Here is a 22,778-nt window from a genome sequence, read left to right as displayed (position 1 = left end):
CAGATACCAAAGCCATGCGATACCAAAGCCATGCACGGGGACTACTCAATGTTAGCCTCCATACTCTGTCGTAGGAGACTTTGGGTGTGTCAAGTTCACTTTGACGGCTATGGCAACATTGAGGTTGGGTTCGATCCATATTATGAATATCTCGCCATAACTTTGCTATTGTCTGATCTGGTGATTTCGACGACCACCGTAGGCCTGGAAGTTCCAGTAGGGCTCTTCTTTGGGCCCACCCCATGTTTGACTGTTGTGATTTCCATGCAAGGGGAGGGCCATGGAGGGTGGGCTCAGCCACAGGTCGATATTGACTTCGTCGTAGGTAATAACCGTTCAAGCCCTATGGGTTTAATTCCACTACCAATAGGTGTCCCAAAACCATTGACACTTGCTGATATGTATGGGTGAGCACTTTGATGATCAGAGTATTCGTAGCTGGGTTGAAAGTAGACATGATATCTGGACGGGGTAGAATCACATCTTCCATGTTGTCAACAGTACGAGAACCGTGGATTCTGGTGACGCAATTCTGATAATAGAGGTGTGCGTCTAACTGCAAGGCTAACGTGAGGTTCGTGTTGATGACTTCCTCGGGGCCAAGGTATACTTGAAACCAACCGTCTTTGGTGCCATGAGAATAAGGGGGATGGTATTTCCTAAACTTACCTGCTGAGACAGCATGCCCCTGTCACAACAGCAGCGGAAACCACGACAACACTTCCAACTAGTTGGAAGAGCTCGTCACACCAGTATGCGGCCATTGCGTGAGAAACACGCATAAAACGAGTGACGACATAGCCATTGCTTTCAATTTAAAAACGAGAAAGGAAGACGAGGAAAAAGGAAAGGGAAAAGAAAACCAATAAAAGAAAGACGACGAAAAGAAAAGAAAAAGATGGGAAGATGGGAATAAGGTGAGATGGACAAGAAGTGAGAGAGAAGTGAGAAAGAGGAAGTAAGGACATGAGGGGCAAGTGAAGTCTTCTCAGGCACACATGCTCCTTCCAAATATATAAACCACCTTCCCCTCCTGCATTAAATCCTTCCTGCCTAGGTGGACCTATACACACATAAGATAGCCACGGATTATACCGGTCCACTCAAGCATATTCTATCAGATAGTAAAGCACAAAATGGGAACACGCAACTTGTCTCATGTCTCAAACTGAAGCTCAAAGCCATCTGCCGTATGATTCAGAGACAGCGGGAACTCTCGGGCAAGTCAGAGGAGTAGAGAATAAGGAATGATATTTTATCCATGTACATACTTGTATGCCGTAAGCGAGTTCTCCGGGGCTGAATTCAGCTGGGAGGCCTAACCAAACAGGCTTAGGCATCCCATCTCAAACAAAAATAAACTAACGCCAGGTAGCCCGGGATGCTGATGCATCGTCCAATTACACCGAATTTGGCATGATTTCTCTGGCCTTGGTGTTAAGCGACTAAACTGCCTAAAAGATAACGTCAACCAGTTAGATATCGAGACACTAAATTTAAAGTAAGAGAGTCCAATGGAGGAAAAGGAATGCACAAGACAAAAGAGCATACTAACAATACTATATTGCTGTAGTCCAAAATGAGTAAAACCTTCATGCGCCCCCCGCAGGTCCGCGATAGTTCACTTCGTATGTTTTGAAAGGCGAGCCAAAGAAGAAAGGCACCTTTTCTCCGGGCCGACGTCTTAATTCCGCTTCTCGTTCTCGAACTCGTCGACCGTGTTCTCTATTCCGGCGTTTCCTCGCTTGTCGTTTCTTTCGCTCTTCTGATATGGTCGAAAATTTGCGAAATATATCGCTCAACCAGCCCATAGTCAACCAGTTTGTGTCCGCTTTGGGCCGACTGATTTTCAGGTGATAAATTGTCAGCGGGGTGGATCACAAAAAGGGTGTCCACGATGATATAGAGGTGAAATATGCAGAGACTGGAAGAGAGCTTGGAAGAAAGCGCTTGCTTACGCTTGATCGTTTTGGCCCCCAGTGCCAAGACAGACATCCTAGTCCACGTTAGGAAGTCGCATATATCTATTTGGGTACAGTACGACCGTGTATGTTACATACTGAAATAGATTACAGACTTGTAATTATACGGTAAAAGAGTTGGCTTTATTTAGCATTCCAACCTTGGAAGGCGCAAAAAGCTGAGTATTACATATTGAAATTCGCTCCCTGGAGGGCTGAGGTCACAGAATTACTGTCCACATGGAGTTCACATAGTTCACACCTCGGGAGCACCCGACCCAGGACCTGATTATCATACAAGCTTAAAGATGGCCGTGGATGTTCCAACCTTGGAAGGTTCCAACTTGCCAGATTCACAAGACCAACGACAACTCTCATGTTTGTCTCTTTGTCTGGTTTGTATTTCCGTACGACTTGAGTACTGCGCTGTGAAATACTCAGTGGGCAGGCCTGAACACCCTCATAGAGCGGCAGCACCATACTGCTACATACATATACTAAGCCTTTAAACCACAAACTCAAAGTGACCGATTGACCGCAAAACCCACGGTCAGCAATAACTAGGTAGTTAATATCGGTTAACATCGCACAACTTCCAAGACAATGATCTCTCTTGTGACAAAGCGGAAAACTTTATATATTACTCCTTAGCATACGATGTTGAAAGTAAATAGTTTAACAAGGCTTAAAGCTTTGCGATAAGATTGGTCTTCTTTAGGGAACCCCTTGAGCATGCTCGAGAATCAGCGAGTCCCCAATGTTTGGAGGATCTAAACATGACCTTCATGACCTCAACGATGAATACTGCCAACTCTTTGTCTATCAATTCCCCTCTTCTGCTCCGAGTGGCGGCGCTCGATTCCATAGTCCTGAACACGCTTCTCTCCGGGGAATATGGGTGGTCCACCAAGACTGGCTAGAACGGCCTTATTGTTGGCCGTCATATCATCTAGTACGTGGAGTTCATCCCCAGAAAACCACCTAGGAATGATAAAGACCCTAAACGGAATTAGAGCGATGATCAGCACGGGAAAGCCTGGGAAATAGAACCCTGTTAGTCACTTTCATAAAGCCAAACGGGAGGAAAGAGGATACCGATAGCAGCAATTGTCTCGGAGATGGCAACGCAAGCCGCAACCGCAATGAGCTGACACAAGATCCATAGCAAGATCTTGCGGTTCCGCACTTTCAGCAGAGGTTCATCACGTTGCACAAAGCGGTTCTCCCGAATCAGGTAAATCGCTTTTTGCATGATGCCGCTAGAACCAACAGAGCCCCATCCAACAATGAAAAACACGCCTGCGAACACCGCAGCAGGCATGGTGTGGAGAACGATCAAGAGAGGTCCAGTCATGGTTCCGATAATAGCCAGCCCCATGACGAAGTGCGATATGCGTTGTTCTACCACTGCAGTTGCCTTCACCACCGGACGGCGAATCTCGGCCCCTTCTCCTTCCTCGGTTGGCACAATGCAGAGGTCCGTCTCGTAGACTGTCAATGAATCTGTGTGTACGGGCGCCTGGAACGAGTCATTAACAGTTAGGAACACGATTGAAGACCGAAGCGGGCTTTCGTACTTGCGGAACCAAACCGTTAGGGAAAGGAATACCAATGATGCCCGAGATAAAGGTGGTACATCCGAGAAGAAAGAAGTCCCAATGAAATCCAGCAGGCTTTTTCAATGGGAATTGCCGTGCTTGTGCTGTCAAGCTACTGACGTTCTGTCTATAAGTTAGCACCATAGCTAGGAGTGAGAATACCCCGGATAGCGTCTCATACATGATCATAGTAAAAAAGCAACATAATCAGGAATCCAAATGGCAGCGCCACAAAGATCCATTTAGCGTCCAGTTCCCAAAAGTGAATCAGCCAGCCTCGCGGCTGCGTTGGGTAGAAGGCTTTGCTGATAGGGACACGGGTCATATCCACTGCTTTGAGAGGGCCAGGGATGTGCGAAAATCCCACCCAGAAAATGGTGCCGATCTATGAAAGGGAAAGAGAATATCTGTAAGTGAACCTGCGTGGCGGCCGGACGGATTAATGCTCTACACACCACATATGCATAATCCGCTAGTAAACCCCGAAAAGCAGCCGTCCAGACGGTACTTGACCCGATGATCTCCAGACTGTAGATCGTCAAGAAATAGAGGATTGCGATCATGCAACTCACGAAGCCGGCGGCAGACCCTTTGCTGGTGAACTCGCTGATCAATTCCTCCACACCCTTGCCTAGTCTCTTGGTCAGTAATTGTTCTTCTCGGCTTGAGGAAGTAGTGTTTAGCAAAACTGACTGATGTAAATGGTCCCGACATAAAAGCCGAATGTTTCACTAGAGAAATCCGTGGCGTAGCGCATGTAGTCACACATGTTGCACAGAGCAACAATCCAGTGGAATATGGCTCCCCAGATACCAACCCAACACATGAATTGGGGGTAAATTGAGGGGTCATAGATTTTTATGATGTCGTATATGGTGTAGTTGAACAAAGAGATCAACCCCGTGATGCCGACGATGGTAAGTGGCTGCACTGCAAGGATGCTGAATACCATCGCCGCCAGGGCAGATGAGAAGAGTGCTTCATTGATGCCGTAGAATTCACCAGTTCTCCGGTGCATATCCAGCGTGTAGGCTATGGCTGGAAGCATACTAGAGATGTATTAGCCATGAGTTGTATCGCAGGGCTGGGGTAAGCATACTTCACAAAGTACATGCGAACGATGCTGGCGACCGTTCTGTACGTCCACGCATCGCGAATATCACTCCAGTAGTAAGGAAGGCGTCTCCGGACATCATGATACATCCCCCTTCCAATTCGAAGGATACGTACGCTTTTCCACCCCGTGATGTTATCATAAGTATAGGAAGCAACTGACTTTACTCTTTCTAGAGGCGGAGAAGGCGCCTCGGCATGCTCGGGTGTCGACATGTTGGGGCTCTGTCAAGAGATTCTATGAAGGAGAGGGTGAAAAGAAGAGGACCGTCGTAGGAGAGGATGGGAACGGCTATATAAGAATTTCACCGGCGTTCTCCACCAACCTTCAAAACTCAGGTATTGAAGCTAGCGTCGTCTGTTCTCGGTGTCGGACTCCACTAACCTACCCGACATTTCTTGCCCCCCTTTGCCTTCTGATCCTGAGAATCTTGTCTGCTCTCTACATAGGCCAGCACGGCTCGCTCCATAGTACATGTAGACTCGCTATCCGGTTATGCGGTACAGCATAGTCAGTAGAATTCCCACAGATTACATGTTTTCTATATTCCTCTATCAGAACAATAAGAGCCGAAAGAAAAACCCTATACGTCACGGTGAGGTTGTGCCAAGCCTGGAAATTTAGGTTTTCAGATGGTTGAGTCAGCCCGTTCTGCCCGGGCAGAATCTGTGGCGCGGCAACTTGTCGAACTATACCTGACCCCGTGGTAAAAAAGGACATGGTAACTACCACCTTACAATGCATCCTGTCGTGCACCACCCGGTCCTGACGAAGCTGTCGGATTTGTTTGACAATACATATTTTGCGAGTCAGCTCGCCTCTATACTCGCGTCTTTCAGTCCGCACGATGGTGTTTGCCTGCGTATTGACGCAGTAGTATGCGCTTCGGATCGCCCCGAGTCGAATATCTCAAAAGTCGCCACGAGTAACGATAAGTCACTGCCATTGGTATGGGAGGATCGGCAAACTTCTTAGACTAGCCCCCACCCAATTAACAAATTTATTACTTCCTAGGGATGGTTGAGCGTTGAAAACAATCAAAATTTGACTACAACGCCGAGCCAGGTTACCTCATTGACCTCATTGAAGTCCCCAGCATCGGTAAGTTTTCGGAGTTTCGATATATCAAACGCAATCAAAGACTAAGGTGGAGACACTTGGAATAGTCAAAGTTCGATTTACAATCCATCCAGGGGTATCCGGCGAACTCTCAGTCCGCGTCCAAGGATGGCTGTGACAATGTTAGACATAAGACTGTCAGTGGGCTACGACCGTCAAAGTCATCTGCCATAGCAGTGGAAACAGAGGAGTCAGATAGCGATCCCGACACCGGGAGTCGTCTGCGGCCATCCAACGTTAGAATCGAACCGTCCGTTCGACAATTCCACAGCGATACCCGCTTCCCTCAGCGCAAAAGGCCTAGGAAGGATGCAGCTACTCCCGCCTTGCAGCCCTCTTCCGTAGATAAATTCATTGCGGGGATCTGGCGGCAGGTGCATTCTCCAGTCACATTGAGTGTCTCGTTTCCGGTGCGTGTTCCATTCAGGTGAAGCCGGTCAGGTTTACAGTCGCTAACTGAAGTGCAGGACCGTAGACCAGAATTCAATCTCGGGACTGGTGTCAGTGAAACAGTACGTGTGAATTCTGGTCACCCAAGCAATGAGTTTGTGATATACTAATAGCGATTCTAGGTTTTTCGGGCTGTCAATGGTTTGTGCAAGAAATATTGTGACCAGAGCCGGTCATCGCGGGCCCTTGAAATAATAGTGCAAGCATACTGGGTGGAATGCTATGAAGCACGAATTGCATCAATTCGACTCGAGTGCCCTCACTATACGAACGCCGAAGCTCGAATGGCAGCCCTGAAAGAAGCCTGCAGCACGTTAACATGGCATGAAAAGGAGCTCAGAAATAGAATGTAAGTCCTTCTTTCGATTCATACTTCGTCCGCCCATACTTTTACGTCAGAACTCATTGCTGATTGATCCCAAGGGCCGTTTGGCGTGGCTACAAAGAAATTAAAGATTCCGGCGGTTGGGCTAGCTTAATATTTGCCGGGTCCGGTGTTTACCGAATTTGCAAATATAGGATAGGCTTTGATAACGGACTCATGCCTCGGCTGCGCCACATCGCTTCGAGCCTTGAAGTGGCCGCAGATACTCTTCACCCTGGTTGGCGAGATCTTCTTCGAGTCGTTAGCCAAAATGGGCCCTGTCGATACTCCGGTCACCCTCATGAATGGGTCACGGTAGATACTGGGCCAGCATTGCCACTTGGAACCACCTACTCCCATCTGGTATTGCCGAACGGCTTCAATTACCAGTTCGTGGATGACTGCGTGATCGATCAGAATGTGTTCGGTGGAAATGACCCTCGACGCGAGCTGGGAATTGACCCCAATATTTGTCAACTGTGCAAGGAAAAGCAGACCGACGATGTGGTCTCCAACCAATGTTCTTGCTTTCCGGCTTTGTTTGGTGGTGTCCGTTATCCTCCTCCTGTCCAGTTGTATAACACAACTAATGGGAAGAATAACGGGGTGATCGCCCGCTGTGTACGTTGCTAACAGATACCCCTCCCAGTCCCTGCACACTGCCCTTCAAACAGTGGTCACTGACATCTGGCAGGAATTCGACCGAGGCACCGCCATTGCCGAGTTCGTCGGACTCGTCACTCGAGGCATTGACGGTGTGGACGTGATGATGGGCGGAACCCCCGAACGACCATATCAGGTCTTCCAGGGCCAAATGGGCAATTTTACTCGCTTTATCAACCACTCGTGTCGGCCTAATACTCAGTTCCAGAAGTTCTATTGGCGTGGGATAGAACGCATACTCGTGGTATCTCGCGGAGTGGCCGCAGGGAGTGAAATCACTGTCGATTATTCGGATTCCTACTGGAGGAAGCTCAGGAAGAACTGTTTATGTGGGGAGACAGGCTGTCGTTTTGCCAATCAGCTAGAGACCTACCCGGCAACTTGACCATTTCTGATTAGAATATTACGTTGTCATTTTTATACTGAGTGCACAGGCAGGTGAACGGAAGGCCCACCATCTCATTCAAAATGGCGTAAGATCTCGAGCTACAACATACATAATAACAAGTACAAAACACAAGAGTCCGGTAATATAACATCGCTGTATTTTACGATACAAGAAATAAAAACTGGGCCATTCCGGACCGTCCACTCTTTCGACTATACCAAATATGGGTTAGCGTATCTCCGCAGTTTTAGCCTCAACTATGTTCGTACCGATTATAGTTGATCCTTGCTTTCTTGAGTCACCAGGAGCTGTGATTACCGATCTGGAGCTCTCTAAACCCGAGCAGATTGATGCATTTTGCCCACAGTACTGTTATGGCCCCCGGCCCTGGCCCCCTTGGCCCCAAAGATCGACAGCATTTGTTTCTCGATGAGTCAATAAGTACTCTGTATTGACAGCTTAATCGTAGATACGTACAAGCATAGCTCGCCTTCGACGTCTGAGTGTTTAGTCTTCCATATTCCGGTTGCTATACTGATATCAAAGTTGATTTCCACAGGGCTGATATCGAGACTGCACAAGATGGAGTCCACCGGAACCCGCGCACACATGTCCCCCTCGGACAGGGCCGATTTTGATATTGAGAAGTTGCAGGAGGAGTCCCCAGTGCGTACGCTCAAAACCAACAAATACTACAGTTGAATGGGAAGACGGTTCCGAGGCACGTGTGATAAAGTATTATGCCATACAGACATACTAGTTGGCGGTATAATGGTGTGCTGGTCGGTCTACCTATGCCCTCTATATGTAGTAGATAGTCCCGCTGCCAGGGATACATCACAGGTTTATCCGTTCCAGTTTGGTATAGATATAGCCCATGATTCATTGACTGTAACAATATACTATGTATGCAATGCGAGAAGATGCTCATGCAGCATTCAGATTCATAACTCAGACCGTCATAACTATCGTAACCATGCAACAAACAGAAGTAAAAGAAGAGAAGAACAGAACAGAACGGGTATACGAGGCATGTCATGCGTATCATATGTACGTGCGAAATTCAAAAGCAAAAAAGGCAAGACATATTTACCTAAGGACCTCCCTGACGACTTCAACATGCGAACCAGGAAACAGACCTGTCCGACCAGCATAGCATCCCCAGAACCAATCGTCGTTGATATTCTCTGCCTCAGTGATATGCGCACCGCGCGGGAACACAAGCTCGTCTTCAACTTCTTCTTCCGGGTACCAGGACCACAGAGCGTGGACGACAAGCCCGACACCACCGTCAGGCGGGAACCGTCGGAAGGGCGGGATACCCTGGATGGGAGTCGTGGTAGCACTGGAATGGCATGGATCTGAGGGATCAGAAGCAGAGACAGTGCTTCCGGTTGTACTAATTGTGGGGACAGGCCCACCGCGCAGACGGGATGCTTTCTTACGGCGCTCAGGGCCGTCCTTCCAGCTCCAGTCACCGGTTCCTAGTTCTGGAGACGCAACAGGGCCGCCGATTGCTGGGGAAGAAGTTGGTGATTGTAATTGTGATTGCGCTACGTGCTCGTCTTTCAGAGCACGGCCACCCACAAGATCGCGGACGACTACGCGGCGCTGGCCCTCTTCGCGGTCTTCGAAGCCGACTACTATCATGCGGTGGCCGGCGAGGCAGCGGCGCCAGCCGTTGTGTCCGTTCTCTTTGTTGATTTTGCCCGTTGCTACGAGTTTGAGGTAACAGTTTGTACACACGTCGTAGTCTCCACCATTGCATTCCAGGCAATGATAGCGGGTATTGGAGGCTGGGATTGGGTAGGTGCAGATATCGCAGTTCGTTGAGAATGAGAGAATTTTGAAGGTTTCGACCTCAGATGACGTGGGGAGGATGTTCGATCCAGCCGGCGGCGGTGTGATCGACGGTGCTGATGGATGCGGACTATGAGTAATGCGCCGGATCGGCAACAGGGCGTGAGTGCAGCATCGTCCTCGATTGACACAGGAGTTACAGAACCCCCAGTCTCCCTCGTTGCACTGGCTACATTCCCAGAAACAATCGTTTGCCGACGACTGGCACGTGTCACAGAAGAGACCGCTTTGTAACCGCCGGACTGGGTTGTCACTGGTCAATTGTCTTTCTCCGCTGATGGTCCGATGGGCAGTCTCGGAGGGCCGTTGATATTTGAGCCACACTAAGACATGAAATGGGTCGTTAATGTGTACAGGGCGTCGAGTAGACGACGATATGATCCGTTGAAAGGTCGTATGTGCTGATGCACCGAATCCGTTCCACCGGAGGCAGCCACGTCCCGAGCGGTAACATCGTAGACACAGGTGGAAGTTTCCTTCCTTGCAAATTGTGCATTTCTTATGCAGATCGTATTGAATGTTGTCCTTTCCGCAACGGTCACACGAGATGGACGGTTCGGGGAATTGTACAGTGGGAGACGCAGGAACATTCGATCGCGACGAAGATGGTCTTGTACGTCTATCTGATCGAACTGGAACAAGGGGTGACGATAGTGAGGGAAGGGTGTGGTCTGTGGGGGTTGAACGGCGAGATGAACTTGAAGGCACAGAGCCAGAAGTGGGAGAGTTCGTGGCTGATTGGCTCGCGGCCTGTCTAGAAGAACTTCGTTCACGTCCTCCGGCCACCCACGTTCTAGATATATTCTGTTCTGACTCTGTGGCACGTCGCGGCCTAGCTGATGATGATTCCGATCGTACACGCCCAGCTTGAGTGAGGTGGCGATCCGCAGTGATATCGCTCGAGGATCGGGCAGCAGGCCTTATGGCTTCATCTGACGCAGACGCCTGATTTGTCCGGACAGGCGAGGTTCTTCGGCGTCCATCCACTTGCTCAGAGTTACGCCTCTGGTGGCCTGCGGTGCTCGGCCGCGTGGGAGCTGAGTCGAACAGATGCGGTCTGGAAACTGGCGGTCGTCTAACGTTGTGTTCTCGGGTAGCCGCTGTTGGTTCCGCAGTCCTATGGGCGGACTCGGACCTCATATGTGTTCGTGTAGCCCCGTCAGCCTCTTGCCGCTGTTCTCGTCCATGTTCTTGTCGCTGACGAGACTGCGGTCTTCGCATATGTCTCCGACGATAAGCCTCCGCGATGCGTTCACTGAGTTCCTCCTCTTGCCTTGGGCCAAGATTATCAAGATTAATGTTGTCCAATAATCCATCCTCAAGGATCTGCCGCAAGATCTCTTCCTCCATAGTCTCGGCATCAGATGACAAACTCAGTAATGACCGCAGACTGGATTGATGCTCGACCCGTCGCGTGTGGTCCGAATCATCGGGCCGTAATGTACGCTGCCGCGTCGTATCGTCATCTCTCCGCCGCCTTGACCGGCCGTCCTCAGGCCTCTCGGTATGGGTGCTCCTCTCGCGCGTCCGCGAAGTCTGGCCCGTCCGCCGGGTCTCGCGCCTAGCTTGTGCGCGGCTTTCGCGTAGACTCAGCTCGCGTACCTCCTCTATAATGCGTCTATCGTCCTCGCCATCCTCTTCTGCGCTTTCCCCGCCCGAAGGGAGTGTTGGAAATACCGACTCGCCGTGTGTGTACCTAGTAGCAATTTCTGCCTTTTCATCTGTCGCTCTATCGCGATCTGGGTGCGCACTCAGGACCATGTCCAGCAGGGTCGTGACCGTGGCATTTGGGCGGGTGTCGCGCACTTCAGTGCGACAGGATGGGCAGGTGAACCGAGGCGAGGTACGGGAGCGACGCGACCCCTGTGCGGAGAACCATTCTTTCACGCAGGATCCGCAGAATGTGTGGAGGCAGTCGAGGAGAGTGAGGGGCTGATAGAGGAGCTCGGTACAAATCTGGGGCAAAGAGCGGTGTTAGAAACGTAAGGGGTGGAATGGGGACCTAGTACATACCGAGCATACCAGCTCTTTCTCAAGATCCGCCAATCCGGAACTTTGATGAGACATGAGCCTGGAGGTTTTGGCAAAATCCCGGAAATAAACAGAAGAGGGTGAAGACCAAGGATCGGTAAATGTGGGAGGTTGGCTCCACCAATGGGTGATCTCCCGCTTTCAGCTTCACCTTCACCTTCTTCACTTTCGATTTCCCTTCAACTTCGAACGTCAACTTGATCTCTTTCTGGCTTTGAGTATGGACTGCCTTGAAAGAATTTTTGTCTTGTGCCACTGTTACAGAGTGGTTCTCGACGGGTAGGTTTCTAGGCACCCGATGAAACTTGAAAATGGTTGAACATAGCAATGTGGGTTCATGGAGGATGGAAGATGCTTGATTCCATCGTCAGATCTTCTTTGGAAGGTTACAGGCCTTAGGTGTGAAATGGGCACAGCTGAGGCTTCAGGAAAATACATATATCTAAACATGCCATGCAATTTCTTTGAAGGCTCCCAGTTTGAATTTCAAATTGGAATAATATATAGCCTGGGTAGCATTGCCAGAGCGAAAGAATCTCAGCAAACACATCAACTTGCTGCACAATGAGACCATCAAATTCCCAATGATCACTAGGCTGCCAGATCTTCCATAAAAGGAATCTTGAAAGTCCCTATGGCAGTATATTCGGGACAAAGGCATTGTATTGTGTCAAATAAGCCCGGGTAGCCAGAAAAAAAAAACATGTAATTGGTCTCTCCGCATACAAAAGACCAAGCGGTGAAAGGAATCCTATTCAAGTCACCCCATCCCGGTGACTTCAATTCCACAAGCATGTTCTAAATCAGGCTATATGGATCTGTCCTATTCTTCGCCATCTCCCGAACAAAGCCACCCATTCGCCGATGCAGTGGCGGCAAACATGCATGACACGTCCCTCAACGCCATGGAAGCACAACACGCACGGTCCACGGACAGAGATAGAGGTATCTCCTAGTGACTACGCAATACAAGTCCGAGCACCGGTCCCTGAGCAGACCAGGCCGGCCGAGAAGAAAGAGTTTCAGTCAGGTTTTAGTATAGTCCTTGGTCCGCCGCATAAGGTGTGAGGGGTGATGATCCCAGCGAAGGAAAAAAGAAAGAAAGAAAGAGGTGGAGAAAGAGAAGTTTTTCTCGACCTCGCCTCTCTGGTGGCGGAAGTTACATGCAATTTCCATTACTCCTATCTGGTTATCCCGGGTAGCGGTGAGGGGTACGAGAGGAAGCAAAGAATTGACTTTGAAATGCCATTTCCTCGGAGTCTGAGCACAACTGTTGTGAGGCCGGAACGTCGGAACTAGACACGATTATGGGTGTCATGTGAGAGAAGGTGGGAACTCTGTATTTCTCTGTGTGTTTCGTGCATACATCGCGTGGGAAATAGACGCTGATGCTGTCTTCCTCACGGATCTTTCGGTGCGATATGCATGCTGTGATCATCTGCGTATGACAGTCGAAGTGTGGGGAAGGACCATCTCAAGGGAGTTCGGCTTGTAGGGGCCGGTCACTGGCTCCCGCTGTGGCTTGAGGATATGGGAGAGCATAGGTTCGGAGACCATGGGTGCTAGGAAGATCAGGGGATCTATTCGTCAACTAGTGTTATCATTTGAGGGGCGAAAGGTTGGTTTGCTGTCCTTGTCTTGTGATACTATCTGCATTGTCAGCTGTTTACTAGGAAGGCATGGATAATCATAACCTCGGAAGTGTATCAGATGTAAGGTGATAATGTCGCTCGGACAGTATGAGGTGGCAGATGCACCCCGCAATTGAGGGGCGCAGGGCGAGCCAAACTACCCATCTCCGCAGATAGGGATATCCGTTGAATCCGAGAACATTGTTAGATTGCTTTGTTCTTTGTTCAGGCAATATGCTCAAGTACCAGGTTTCAGCTTGCCTACATAGGTACATACTTAGGTATGTAGTCTGGCATAACCTTGGAATAATAGCCGGCTTATGCGGCCTTAATTCTAGGCATGGGATTCTACCAATTCAGAAATCCACATAGTTAGCCCGATGGATACGTTAGAACGATTCTTTTTGACTTTTGCTTTTCGTCCTATACTCCGAATGAAATAATTGGCCTATCAAATTCCATACATGATCTTTGATAGGGGCAAAAAAAGAGTGTAAATGATCGACCTTTTTAGCAGCGATCGTCTTTACTAACCTTACAGGGTACCTACCCTTAGACCCTCTTCAACCCCACGAGTGGGAGACTGATCCCGGTCCATTCCCAAGGCCTCAACTCCAACTGAGGGAAGACTCTTTTACCCCGCGTCCTTATGTTTAATATCCATTGAATATATTAATAGCTGGCGGATAAGGAGGGCCGAATTCCCGAATTATAGGGCTTGACAGGGAGGTGTTAATGCTCGTAATCAGGAATGGGCGTTCTATAACGCTGGCAATGGAAAACGCCTCTCCCGCATAGAATGATAACGGACCCAAACTAGCCAATCCTCTAGCTCGGCCGTATTATAGCGGTTCTAGATAGCCGAGTGCTATTTTTTTCGATTGGCGGCTTGGCTTTTAGGTAATCTATCTGCCACGCCTAGGCACATCTGGCTTCTATTGGAAGGTTGCCATTTTTAGGTATAGAACGAGTGGAGTCACCATCATCAACGACAACTTAGCCGAGCGCATTATCAATTGAGGATGTTCACGAGGAACTTCATTAACCTCTCGAATTGCAACTTGCCTGACAATCTGACAATCAACGAGAATAGCAAGTGTGGAGATAAACCCCGCGACTTCGGTGTACACCTGCAAGTTGCACATCATTTTCCCCAGAGCAAGCCCCAAAACCACCTAAGGAAAGTTTCAAGCGCAAAGTGTAAACATGTCAACCTGAAACCCCTGAGATAAACCCACATTCAACAGCCCAGAACAACGACCATGCACTGACCCCGTCAGTCATGCATAGCAATTGTCAGTTCGCCGCACTAATGCAGCGCCTTATGCACGGCCGCGCAGACTAATCAAGCTATCCACGCCCCACTATCACCGCGCCGTCGAGTCGTAGCTCCGGGATCGCACGCACAGACTACCGCGCCTCCGTTCTGGCCGGTGGTCGAACTTGGTGGGGGCTGCTTTAGCGCTGGTCCTTTCTCGCATGCTATGCATAAGCGTGGGGCGCGAGGTATCCATACAATATACTTACTTCGGGCGAGGCTACTAGTTTGTCGGTGGTATAGGTGGCTTTCTGAAGTATATATTAAGTATACTTTTCTATAGCGTTACTATCATATGCACTAACGTTCCAAGGCCCGTGCTGCCCCTTTAGTACGCATCATGTATACCACCTCGATGTATACCGAATCGACTAAAGCGGCTGTCCCTGATCGTCTGGCCGTCTTGCCAGTGGTTGGTTGATGCCAAGATGTGCAAGGTGGTGCCACTTCCTCAACAATTTTTTTGAGATACAACGCCCGGGATACAGATGCCCCTTGGGAACGTGTGGTCGACAGGGATGTTAGAAGGTCAGGTGGTGCTCGGTGCAGTGCATTGCAGAAGAGGCGCGCCTGGGATTTACGTGACGTGCGACATTGCATAGTCAGCCCATCTGCGCTGCTTGCGTGCGATTTTCTTATTCTTGAGCTATCAGCAGCTACGGGCCAATCATCGTCGAGTTCTCTATCTTGTGCCAGAAATGTGAATTGAAACGGGTTGAAACGGGTTGAAACGGGTTGAAACGTCTATGCTGTGTCACGCTGGAATGGTTAGCTGATTAAAACGGTTCCAATTATGGAGGTCTAATATCGGAAGGTTGAATTCACATATCCATCGGGTGTGTTCGAGTGTACTCTGGATGACTAGGATATCTGGGGATATTCTATTTCTACAAGTAGAGTGAACCATCAAATCGCATTAGCAGATCCCGACCTAATCATTGTCAACCTGACGCGAATCCTGGGGTATAGCTCGCGGGGTAAGAAACCTTAGAGAGCATAACGCAAGTCAGCATCGCGCCCGATCCCTGGGGTCCGTATCAACTCCGAGGTCGCAAAGTATGCATCATAAACGCAGGAGCTGACGCCAGCCGTGCCCACGCGGGGTAGCTAGAGCTCTCTAGGAAACGCGCTGCCCCTCTCTCATTTCACTGCCCTGGTCTCGTTAATGCATGCTATTCACGCTTCATTTCATTTTGCTTCTTGGCAAAGCAGCGACTGCAGCCTGGACACGCTGCTGCCCAAAGCGTGTGCGTGCTTATCACCAAGATGAAGCAGGGGAAGATTATTCTTAGCAGTATCTAGTTGACTGCGCGGGATGATTCTCGGAATAGCGCCGGGGATGGAAAGCCTGGTCGATGGCCTAGAAGACTTGAGTTCAGCCACGCTAACGCCCTCGGGGTAAGTTGCAGTTTGGAATTGTCGCCAGCGAGACAATGCGAAGTTCAAGGATCACATCACTCCGAGCACGTTAGTCTGCCTGTTGAAAATGTCTCAATCCGTAAAAGTCGAAACTGCAAATTGCAAGGTGAGATCGCATCTAGGCGATCATTTTCAGAGTAGATTAGCGGAGGTCTCGCAATCCAATCCAAAATAAAAATAAAAACTAAGCTTGTAAAAACTAAGCTTGAACTCTGTGATCTCAAGGTTCACATATGAATATACTTCTGATAGGTCCTGATCTGACCGCTTCGTCGCTTCGACCCTATACCACTTGCCATTATATAAGGGTTGCGGGTTATAACCTAATTCGGGTTTCCCGTGGGCCGGACAACCGATGGAGGGTTCTCAGATTTCGGGATCAAATTAGAAAAAGGAAAAAGCAAAAGCAAAAAAAAAAAAGTGCACGGAACTTTCCAGGGTCTCGGCGAGGGGCTAAACAGACGTTATCGCCCTGCAGCTCGGAATGTTGCGACCTTGCTCACCGAGACGTTCATATTGGCAATTGAGCATCCCATCAAAACTGTGTCGGGTCCGCCCGTAGGCCATATTCAGTCCATGGATATGGTTTTGCGGGACAACCCCATCTGAAAATGAGGGGTTGAAAATCTGGAGATTAACATCCTAGCCTTGTGCAGATCAGAAGAGTTCGAGACTGTCGAACAGTTGGGAGTCGAGACTCTGGCCGGCTACCCACCATGCGCCATGGAGGGTTTCAGGGTTTCGCCAATCTACTAGCATTTCCGAGGAGATCTTTATTGAATAAAACAATTGCGGACATCGCGCCATCTGAAGCCACTTGTTTTGTTGGGTTCAATGAATAGAGTGGCGAAAGAGGAAAACTCTGCACCGCTAACAAAGGGGTTGGTGGTCCGGGCGTGGGCGTCTATACCAGAGCTCGGGACGGGTTTGGAAATAAGATTTTATGAAAAAAAGTTCATTATAATACTTGTATGACACTTAATTGGTGAGACAGATGATAGTCGCCTTGGGGGCTGAAGGGATTGTGAAACGCGGAAAACCAATTCAGACATTGACCTATTTCATAGTTTCATACAACTCCCAAGGTCAATGATCAATGCAATATAACTTGTACTTCCAAGCTCGAGCATGCCATTTAAACCCTTCAACTACGTATTCATATCTTGGGAAAGAATATGCATGATACTTCCAAGATCTATGAAATGTCTTGGAGTACAAAAAGATTAAAAGATTGGTATGCTGCACGAGCGACCGGGGGGTCCAGACCTCCCGCCAAGTGGACGAAAACCAAGGCATCGGGGCTATCAAATGCACCTTGACATCATGGACTATGTGCGTGGAACTACCACTCTACATTTTATATTTTGTATAGATATGGAAAAGTCGTGATTTCGGATCTCCATCCGGACATTGGAATACCCTCTGGAGGAGTCGTGATGGATTCGTGATTCCTTCAGTTATTACACTAATCCGATTGGAAATCATCCGATCAACTTGATCATCTCATCTCTATATCTCCATATCTCCATACTATTTCTCCATTCTCTACGACCGGCTTTTTGCGGTACCCTCGGTGGAGCCCTGAGATCCACCGAACTCCGGAGTACAGCACAAGTGCACTTACAATGAGACTATATTCAAATGCACTATGCACGTCACAGTGGGATTTCATACATAAACTGGACAACGATAAAATTCTTGTTCTCGGTTTGATATCTACGGAATTGGACCATCGTCGTGTAGCGGGAAAGGATACCTGCTGTCGTTCCACCGCAGATAACAGCTTCACTTGTACGGAGTAGAGTTCCCGGAAGTATCAAAAAAAGTCTCGATAACAGTGTATGATTAAAATTAGTTTACAATTGTAGTCATTGATTTCCCTCTTGGTTTAGCCATTTCCCTACATAGTTTACATACATTGTAGTCCGACCGGACGGTACGACAACTCCAGAGTAACTTCCAAGCTTCTTTGCACCCGAAGATTTCATATACGGAACACGGTGTAGTCGAGGAGCGAAGGGGATGAGTGGATATTATGCTTCTCGCACTTGCATGCAATGTATCCCTAGTTACCCGTGCGCCGAAACAAAAAAAAAAAAAAAGAAGTTATACCTCCGGTTAGGAGAAATCTGGTACAAACCGGTTTTGGCTGCGCCGATCCATAAATCTCGACCAGTCTTTGTACCACGGGCCTTAGCAAAGGTTCTTAATTGATAAGGGAAGATCATTGTACCACATATCAAATCTCGATGGCACTGAAGAAAGGTTGAATGATAACAGTAATATTTTTGACAGACTTTGATGGTCTGGGGATAATGATGGGTGATACGAAATGATATGCGTCAGGTCAAAAAAACAGGGAACACAGGTTGAAGCATAGTTAATGTACGGAGTACATGGACCTCTTAGCGCCTGTGGGCTGGAGGTCTGTCGTCCGCTAATTTGTGACACTAGGGGGAACGGCCAGTGCATTATAGTGAGCTCGCAAAGTGTAGGATCGTCCATGCTCGTGCGAATAGACCATATGTCGGAGAATTTGAGAAGAGAGATGGAAGGAGATAGTGGTGGGAACAATCTAGGATGTCTACGGGTATCTTCAATATCAACTGCAATCAGACCATTGACAGTATATAGAAATCGAAAGAGGTAAATGATACAAAGTTTGAATATAGTGAAAACGAATAAAAAAAGAAGAACAGAAAAAAGAAGAAAAAATAGACCAAAAAGAAAAAGAAAAAGAAAAAAAGAAGAAAAACAGGAAGTTATCCCCCCACCTATACGGGCCGCACTGACCTTGGTGGTATCGAAGCGGAGTCTATGCAAAGCAGACGCACCTAGACAATAAATTCAATAAATTTGATCTTGGGATGGCACAATTCATCTTTACTTATCTTTTAATTTTTAAGGATTTTCCATTTCTGGTTTCTCACAAAAACCTATAATACCGGATTTTTATTTCTTCCTAAATCTTTTTCTCTACTTTATCTTCTCTCAACGGTCATAGCGGGAATGGCTGCTTGATTTTGCCACTATAACTTCCAAGGTTATCTGGTACATCCCAAGGGTCCCTTTAAATCACCTCTCTTCCTTGATCGCGGCTGTGCCGGGAGCTTGACTTTTTTTCCTTTTCCTTTCTACTTTTTTATATGTACATCTTGTCTCTTCTCTGTACTATTTTGTTGAACATTTCGTTTTGCCGATACTCCGGCTGATACCTCATCGCCACTCGATGTTCATACTTCACGGTATTGATAAGCTCTTTCCTTCCCCAATTGACCCAGACTCAATTCCCTTCAAAAAGTTATCTTGGTGTTACCTGTGAAACCTTGACTTTTCCGCTGGCACCTTCCTCAAGTGTCACCCCACTCCCATTTTATGCCCTGATGAAATGGCATGTTCGCCTCTTGCCACTCTTTGACCTTTGCCACGATATACTCGGGATTCAATGATTGCTGACGGCAAAGCTACTTCAGGCACTTCATTGTGATTGAAAAACATCAGAGCCTTTGCTATCTACCTTTCATCCCCTTCTTGTGTTGAAACACACAAGTCGGCCGGATGCCATACACTGCGCCATTGAAGACGTTGCTCTCCGCGCAGCACATTGAATACACCCAACCAGCCGAAGTGCCTTCTGAGCGGCCCGGTTTGGCTCGCTCCGTGTCGGCACGGGTTCAGAATTCCCGTTCATATTCCTCTACCTCATATACTCGTCGTCATCGGAGGAGCCCTTCGAACAGCAAACCGACAGTGCACTCCGCTCCAGAAACCCCGGCCCGGGCCTCGTCCTCCATTGATCCTCATGCTAGTCTTCGTCAGTCCCCACCGCCGATAAGCAATGGTATCATCCCTCCCGGGGCCGTGATCTCACCTCCTGAGTCTGGGCCGAACTCAAGTGATGAGGAATCACCACACCGCAGTGGTGAGGGTGTCAAGTTTGACGAGCTCGAGGCTGCCGTTAGATCGATTAAATTGATGAGGGAGAGTTCTCCGGAAAGAATGGGTCCATCAGACCAGCCAGAAAAGCCGGCTCGGCCCTCATCGAGCGCACCGTCGGCCACCGAGGCAAAGCCCACTCGGCCCAAGCTCCCCCACCTACCGTTGTCCAAAGAAGCTCGCAAGATCAGTCACTCTCGATCATCCACTGAAACCGCCATTGATTTAGCTCGGGAATCGGCACTGACTAGCTCACCCGAAGAAAGTGACGCGGAAATGTCGTCCAAGCCCCCAATGGTCCGTAAGAAGTCAGGCGAGCTTGTTCGACCTGCTCTTCGCCCTTCTTCGTCACGGCGACGACCATCTAGCATGCCTGGTACCCCCGTCTATTCCAAGGCGGTTCACTTTGACTCTCACTTGGAGCATATCCGGCACTTCCTCCAGCTCGACAGGCCATTAGCCGTCAGCACAGAGACATCACCAGTCGACAACCATGACGCCAAGGTTGAGTTTCCCTTTGGCTCTGCTGACTCGCGCGGTCCATCGTGGGAATGGGAGATCAAGCTCTCCAATTGGCCTAAGGATCCCTCATCACGTGCCAATCGTCCGGTCCGCCTCGAGAGATTGTTCCTATCGGCTGATAAGAGCACTTTGATCGGCACTGTGGCAGTGGCGAATCTTGCTTTCCATAAGAATGTAACCGCTCGTTTCACTCTGGATTACTGGAGGACTACCTCGGAGGTTTCAGCGGCATACTGCCATGATGTTCGCCGGCAGCAAGCTGCCGATGGGTTCGATCGCTTTTCGTTCGATCTCAAGCTGAATGATCAAGCCAATCTGGAGACGAAGACCATGTTCATGTGCATCCGCTATAATGTGGATGGACAGGAATATTGGGATAACAATGATTCGGTGAATTATCAGGTCGATTTCCACAAAGTGCCTAAGACCACGACCAAGCCTGTAAATGGCGGGTCTCGCCCTGCTCTTCCACGCAGCCGGTCGTTCACCAGCTCTCACACCATGCGACCCCAATCCATGCCGACTACCTATGATTTCCCCGACCTCGGCGAAAAGCCACCGTTCACGAACCCTTTCAATGATACGAATGGTGCGCCCTTGGCTCGCACGCCCTCGGATGACATCGATACGGTCGCGCCGCCCAAACGCCGTGAGAACTCCAACCGCCAGGCATTCGGGAACCGGTATGACTTTGGAGCATCGTTGTCTGCTGCTATGCGGTCAAAGGCACCTCTGGATCGGACCGCTCTGGCTGCCCGTGCAAGATCCGGGGAGACTGTGGAGGCAGAAGTCTACAAGCCGACCAAGAAAACGCCCAGTTTTGAGCAGGGCCATCTCTCTGCAGTGAGCGATAATTTCCGCACCGGAAGTCGTGTGGGAGATCTAAAACCTTCCTCTTTGGTATCTAGCAAGCCACAGCTCGAGTCTTCCGTGTACCAAGAGTTGGTCGATAAGTACTGCTTTGTGAGTTTTTTTAACAACAAATCACGCCATTGCAGTTAACTAACCTGTTATAGTATGGGTCTCCGCCAGGATCGAACCTGAAGGCACACGCATCGATCTCCAGCGGTCGTGAAGGCGAGGCCCCGAAGCATATCTCTGCCCCAGCCTGTCCTTCGCCGCCGCTGTCTCCTCGGTCTCCTGCTCCTCTCGTTGCTCCTGTGGCCGAAGCATCCCGCGCTTCTGTTAGCCCACGCAGCTCCCCGCTGCCCTCAGCTTCTCCCATGGCTTTTCGCCATTCCTTCCACCACAATTTCATGAATGACCCTCACTCCCCACCGGTCATTAGAGGGTGAGTAACATAGACTTGTTATATACAGCGTTCAACCTGGCTGTGATCCTTCCGGTCGGCCTTTATAGCATATCGTTGACGACTCTCGTGAAGGGAGTTTGGTAGTCCCTCAGTGGAACTGGACAGATCCGTTGGCCCAATTTCGACTCCTTTGACCCCACGTATCGGCGCACTCTGATGGATCTTTTTGCCTTTTTGACTCCCTCTCAACATTACCCTGCTCTATCCGCGGGTGGTTTCGGCCAGCAGCACATGTGGGCGATTGTCTCTGCGATGCATAATAAACCGCGGACGTTTCGTTGAATCATTTGTTGTGTGGCTCGTTTCCACCTGTCGTCGGTCCAAATCATCGAGGTGCCTGTCCCAACTTTTGTCTGGCGCGGTCATTCTCACGATTTATTTGTTTACCTCTGCGTGCCGCTTTGGACACGCATGATGACGCTACGATTTCGTTTTCCGAGGCTTTTTTCGATTCTTTGCTGTTCTTTCCTGGATGGCCCTTCATTTTCAACGCAAAAGTTTTTAGTATGCCCGCCTCCTCTTTTGATCTCGGTGCATTGCACTTTATGGGGTTTCTTTGATTGCATGGTGTTCTGGCGTTCTCTCTTCCCTGTTTTTCCCCCGATTGTTTTTCGATTTCAGCTCCACAATATTGTCCACCTTTATGGTTGGACGTGGACAGGAGACGCGAAGATGTGATGCGAAGATAGCGATACATGACTGCCTACCATATAGGCAACGCGACGTAGTTTTGAAATGACACGAGACATGATGAACGCGACCGGATCTTCCTTTTTCACTGGTAGCTTCTTAGGATATATTGCGAATCCCAAAAGATTCTCCCTTTGCTCAACAAACATGCTAGCCACATGTCGAAAAGCCAAGGAGTAGAGTAGATGAAGCCCACATTCATTCGAGTGGTGGAGTCTTGGGGTATACTTCCCGACTGGGCTAGCGCCATTCCTATCTTATCACCACGTGATCAGTATCAATGCCGTTCGACGCAGCAAAATGCGGGCTGGTCGATGCCTGGTAGACACGCTGGAAATCGGCCCTTCATAACACCCTTTTTCTTTTCCCGCCGCCCGCCAATCACCGCCGCATTGCAGAATG

At 49.0% G+C, this 22,778-nt stretch overlaps 5 protein-coding genes across 5 annotated transcripts; 2 read left to right on the top strand and 3 right to left on the bottom strand.

Annotated features, from left to right (window-relative positions):
• Positions 1–343: 343 nt before the first annotated feature.
• On the bottom strand, positions 344–764 carry N7525_001347 (uncharacterized protein; the record flags this gene model as incomplete). Its single annotated transcript, XM_061211857.1, is given in 2 exon segments — positions 344–659; positions 670–764. 2 exon segments carry the CDS (start codon positions 762–764, stop codon positions 344–346), a joined length of 411 nt encoding a protein of 136 aa, XP_061071083.1.
• Positions 765–2,752: 1,988 nt separating this feature from the next.
• N7525_001346 (anion exchange family protein) lies at positions 2,753–4,888 on the bottom strand (the record flags this gene model as incomplete). Its single annotated transcript, XM_002558006.1, has 7 exons — positions 2,753–2,997; positions 3,057–3,480; positions 3,539–3,682; positions 3,741–3,944; positions 4,015–4,190; positions 4,253–4,608; positions 4,659–4,888. The coding sequence occupies 7 exons, from the start codon at positions 4,886–4,888 to the stop codon at positions 2,753–2,755; spliced, it is 1,779 nt and encodes a 592-aa protein (XP_002558052.1).
• Positions 4,889–5,411: 523 nt separating this feature from the next.
• On the top strand, positions 5,412–7,654 carry N7525_001345 (SET domain-containing protein; the record flags this gene model as incomplete). Its single annotated transcript, XM_002558007.2, has 7 exons — positions 5,412–5,621; positions 5,688–5,774; positions 5,840–6,202; positions 6,260–6,304; positions 6,365–6,591; positions 6,666–7,227; positions 7,301–7,654. The coding sequence occupies 7 exons, from the start codon at positions 5,412–5,414 to the stop codon at positions 7,652–7,654; spliced, it is 1,848 nt and encodes a 615-aa protein (XP_002558053.2).
• Positions 7,655–8,746: 1,092 nt separating this feature from the next.
• Positions 8,747–11,584, bottom strand: N7525_001344 (SH3 domain protein; the record flags this gene model as incomplete). Its single annotated transcript, XM_002558009.1, has 2 exons — positions 8,747–11,473; positions 11,531–11,584. 2 exons carry the CDS (start codon positions 11,582–11,584, stop codon positions 8,747–8,749), a joined length of 2,781 nt encoding a protein of 926 aa, XP_002558055.1.
• Positions 11,585–19,474: 7,890 nt separating this feature from the next.
• N7525_001343 (protein phosphatase regulator GAC1) lies at positions 19,475–21,843 on the top strand (the record flags this gene model as incomplete). Its single annotated transcript, XM_002558011.2, has 3 exons — positions 19,475–21,337; positions 21,391–21,665; positions 21,759–21,843. The coding sequence occupies 3 exons, from the start codon at positions 19,475–19,477 to the stop codon at positions 21,841–21,843; spliced, it is 2,223 nt and encodes a 740-aa protein (XP_002558057.2).
• Between the last annotated feature and the right edge of the window lie 935 nt (positions 21,844–22,778).

Source organism: Penicillium rubens (genome assembly GCF_028828025.1).
Source record: "Penicillium rubens strain IBT 27055 chromosome Unknown utg000001l_segment0_segment0, whole genome shotgun sequence".
NCBI classification, from domain to species: Eukaryota; Fungi; Ascomycota; class Eurotiomycetes; order Eurotiales; family Aspergillaceae; genus Penicillium; species Penicillium rubens.
This window is presented reverse-complemented; position numbering and strand designations above follow the sequence as displayed.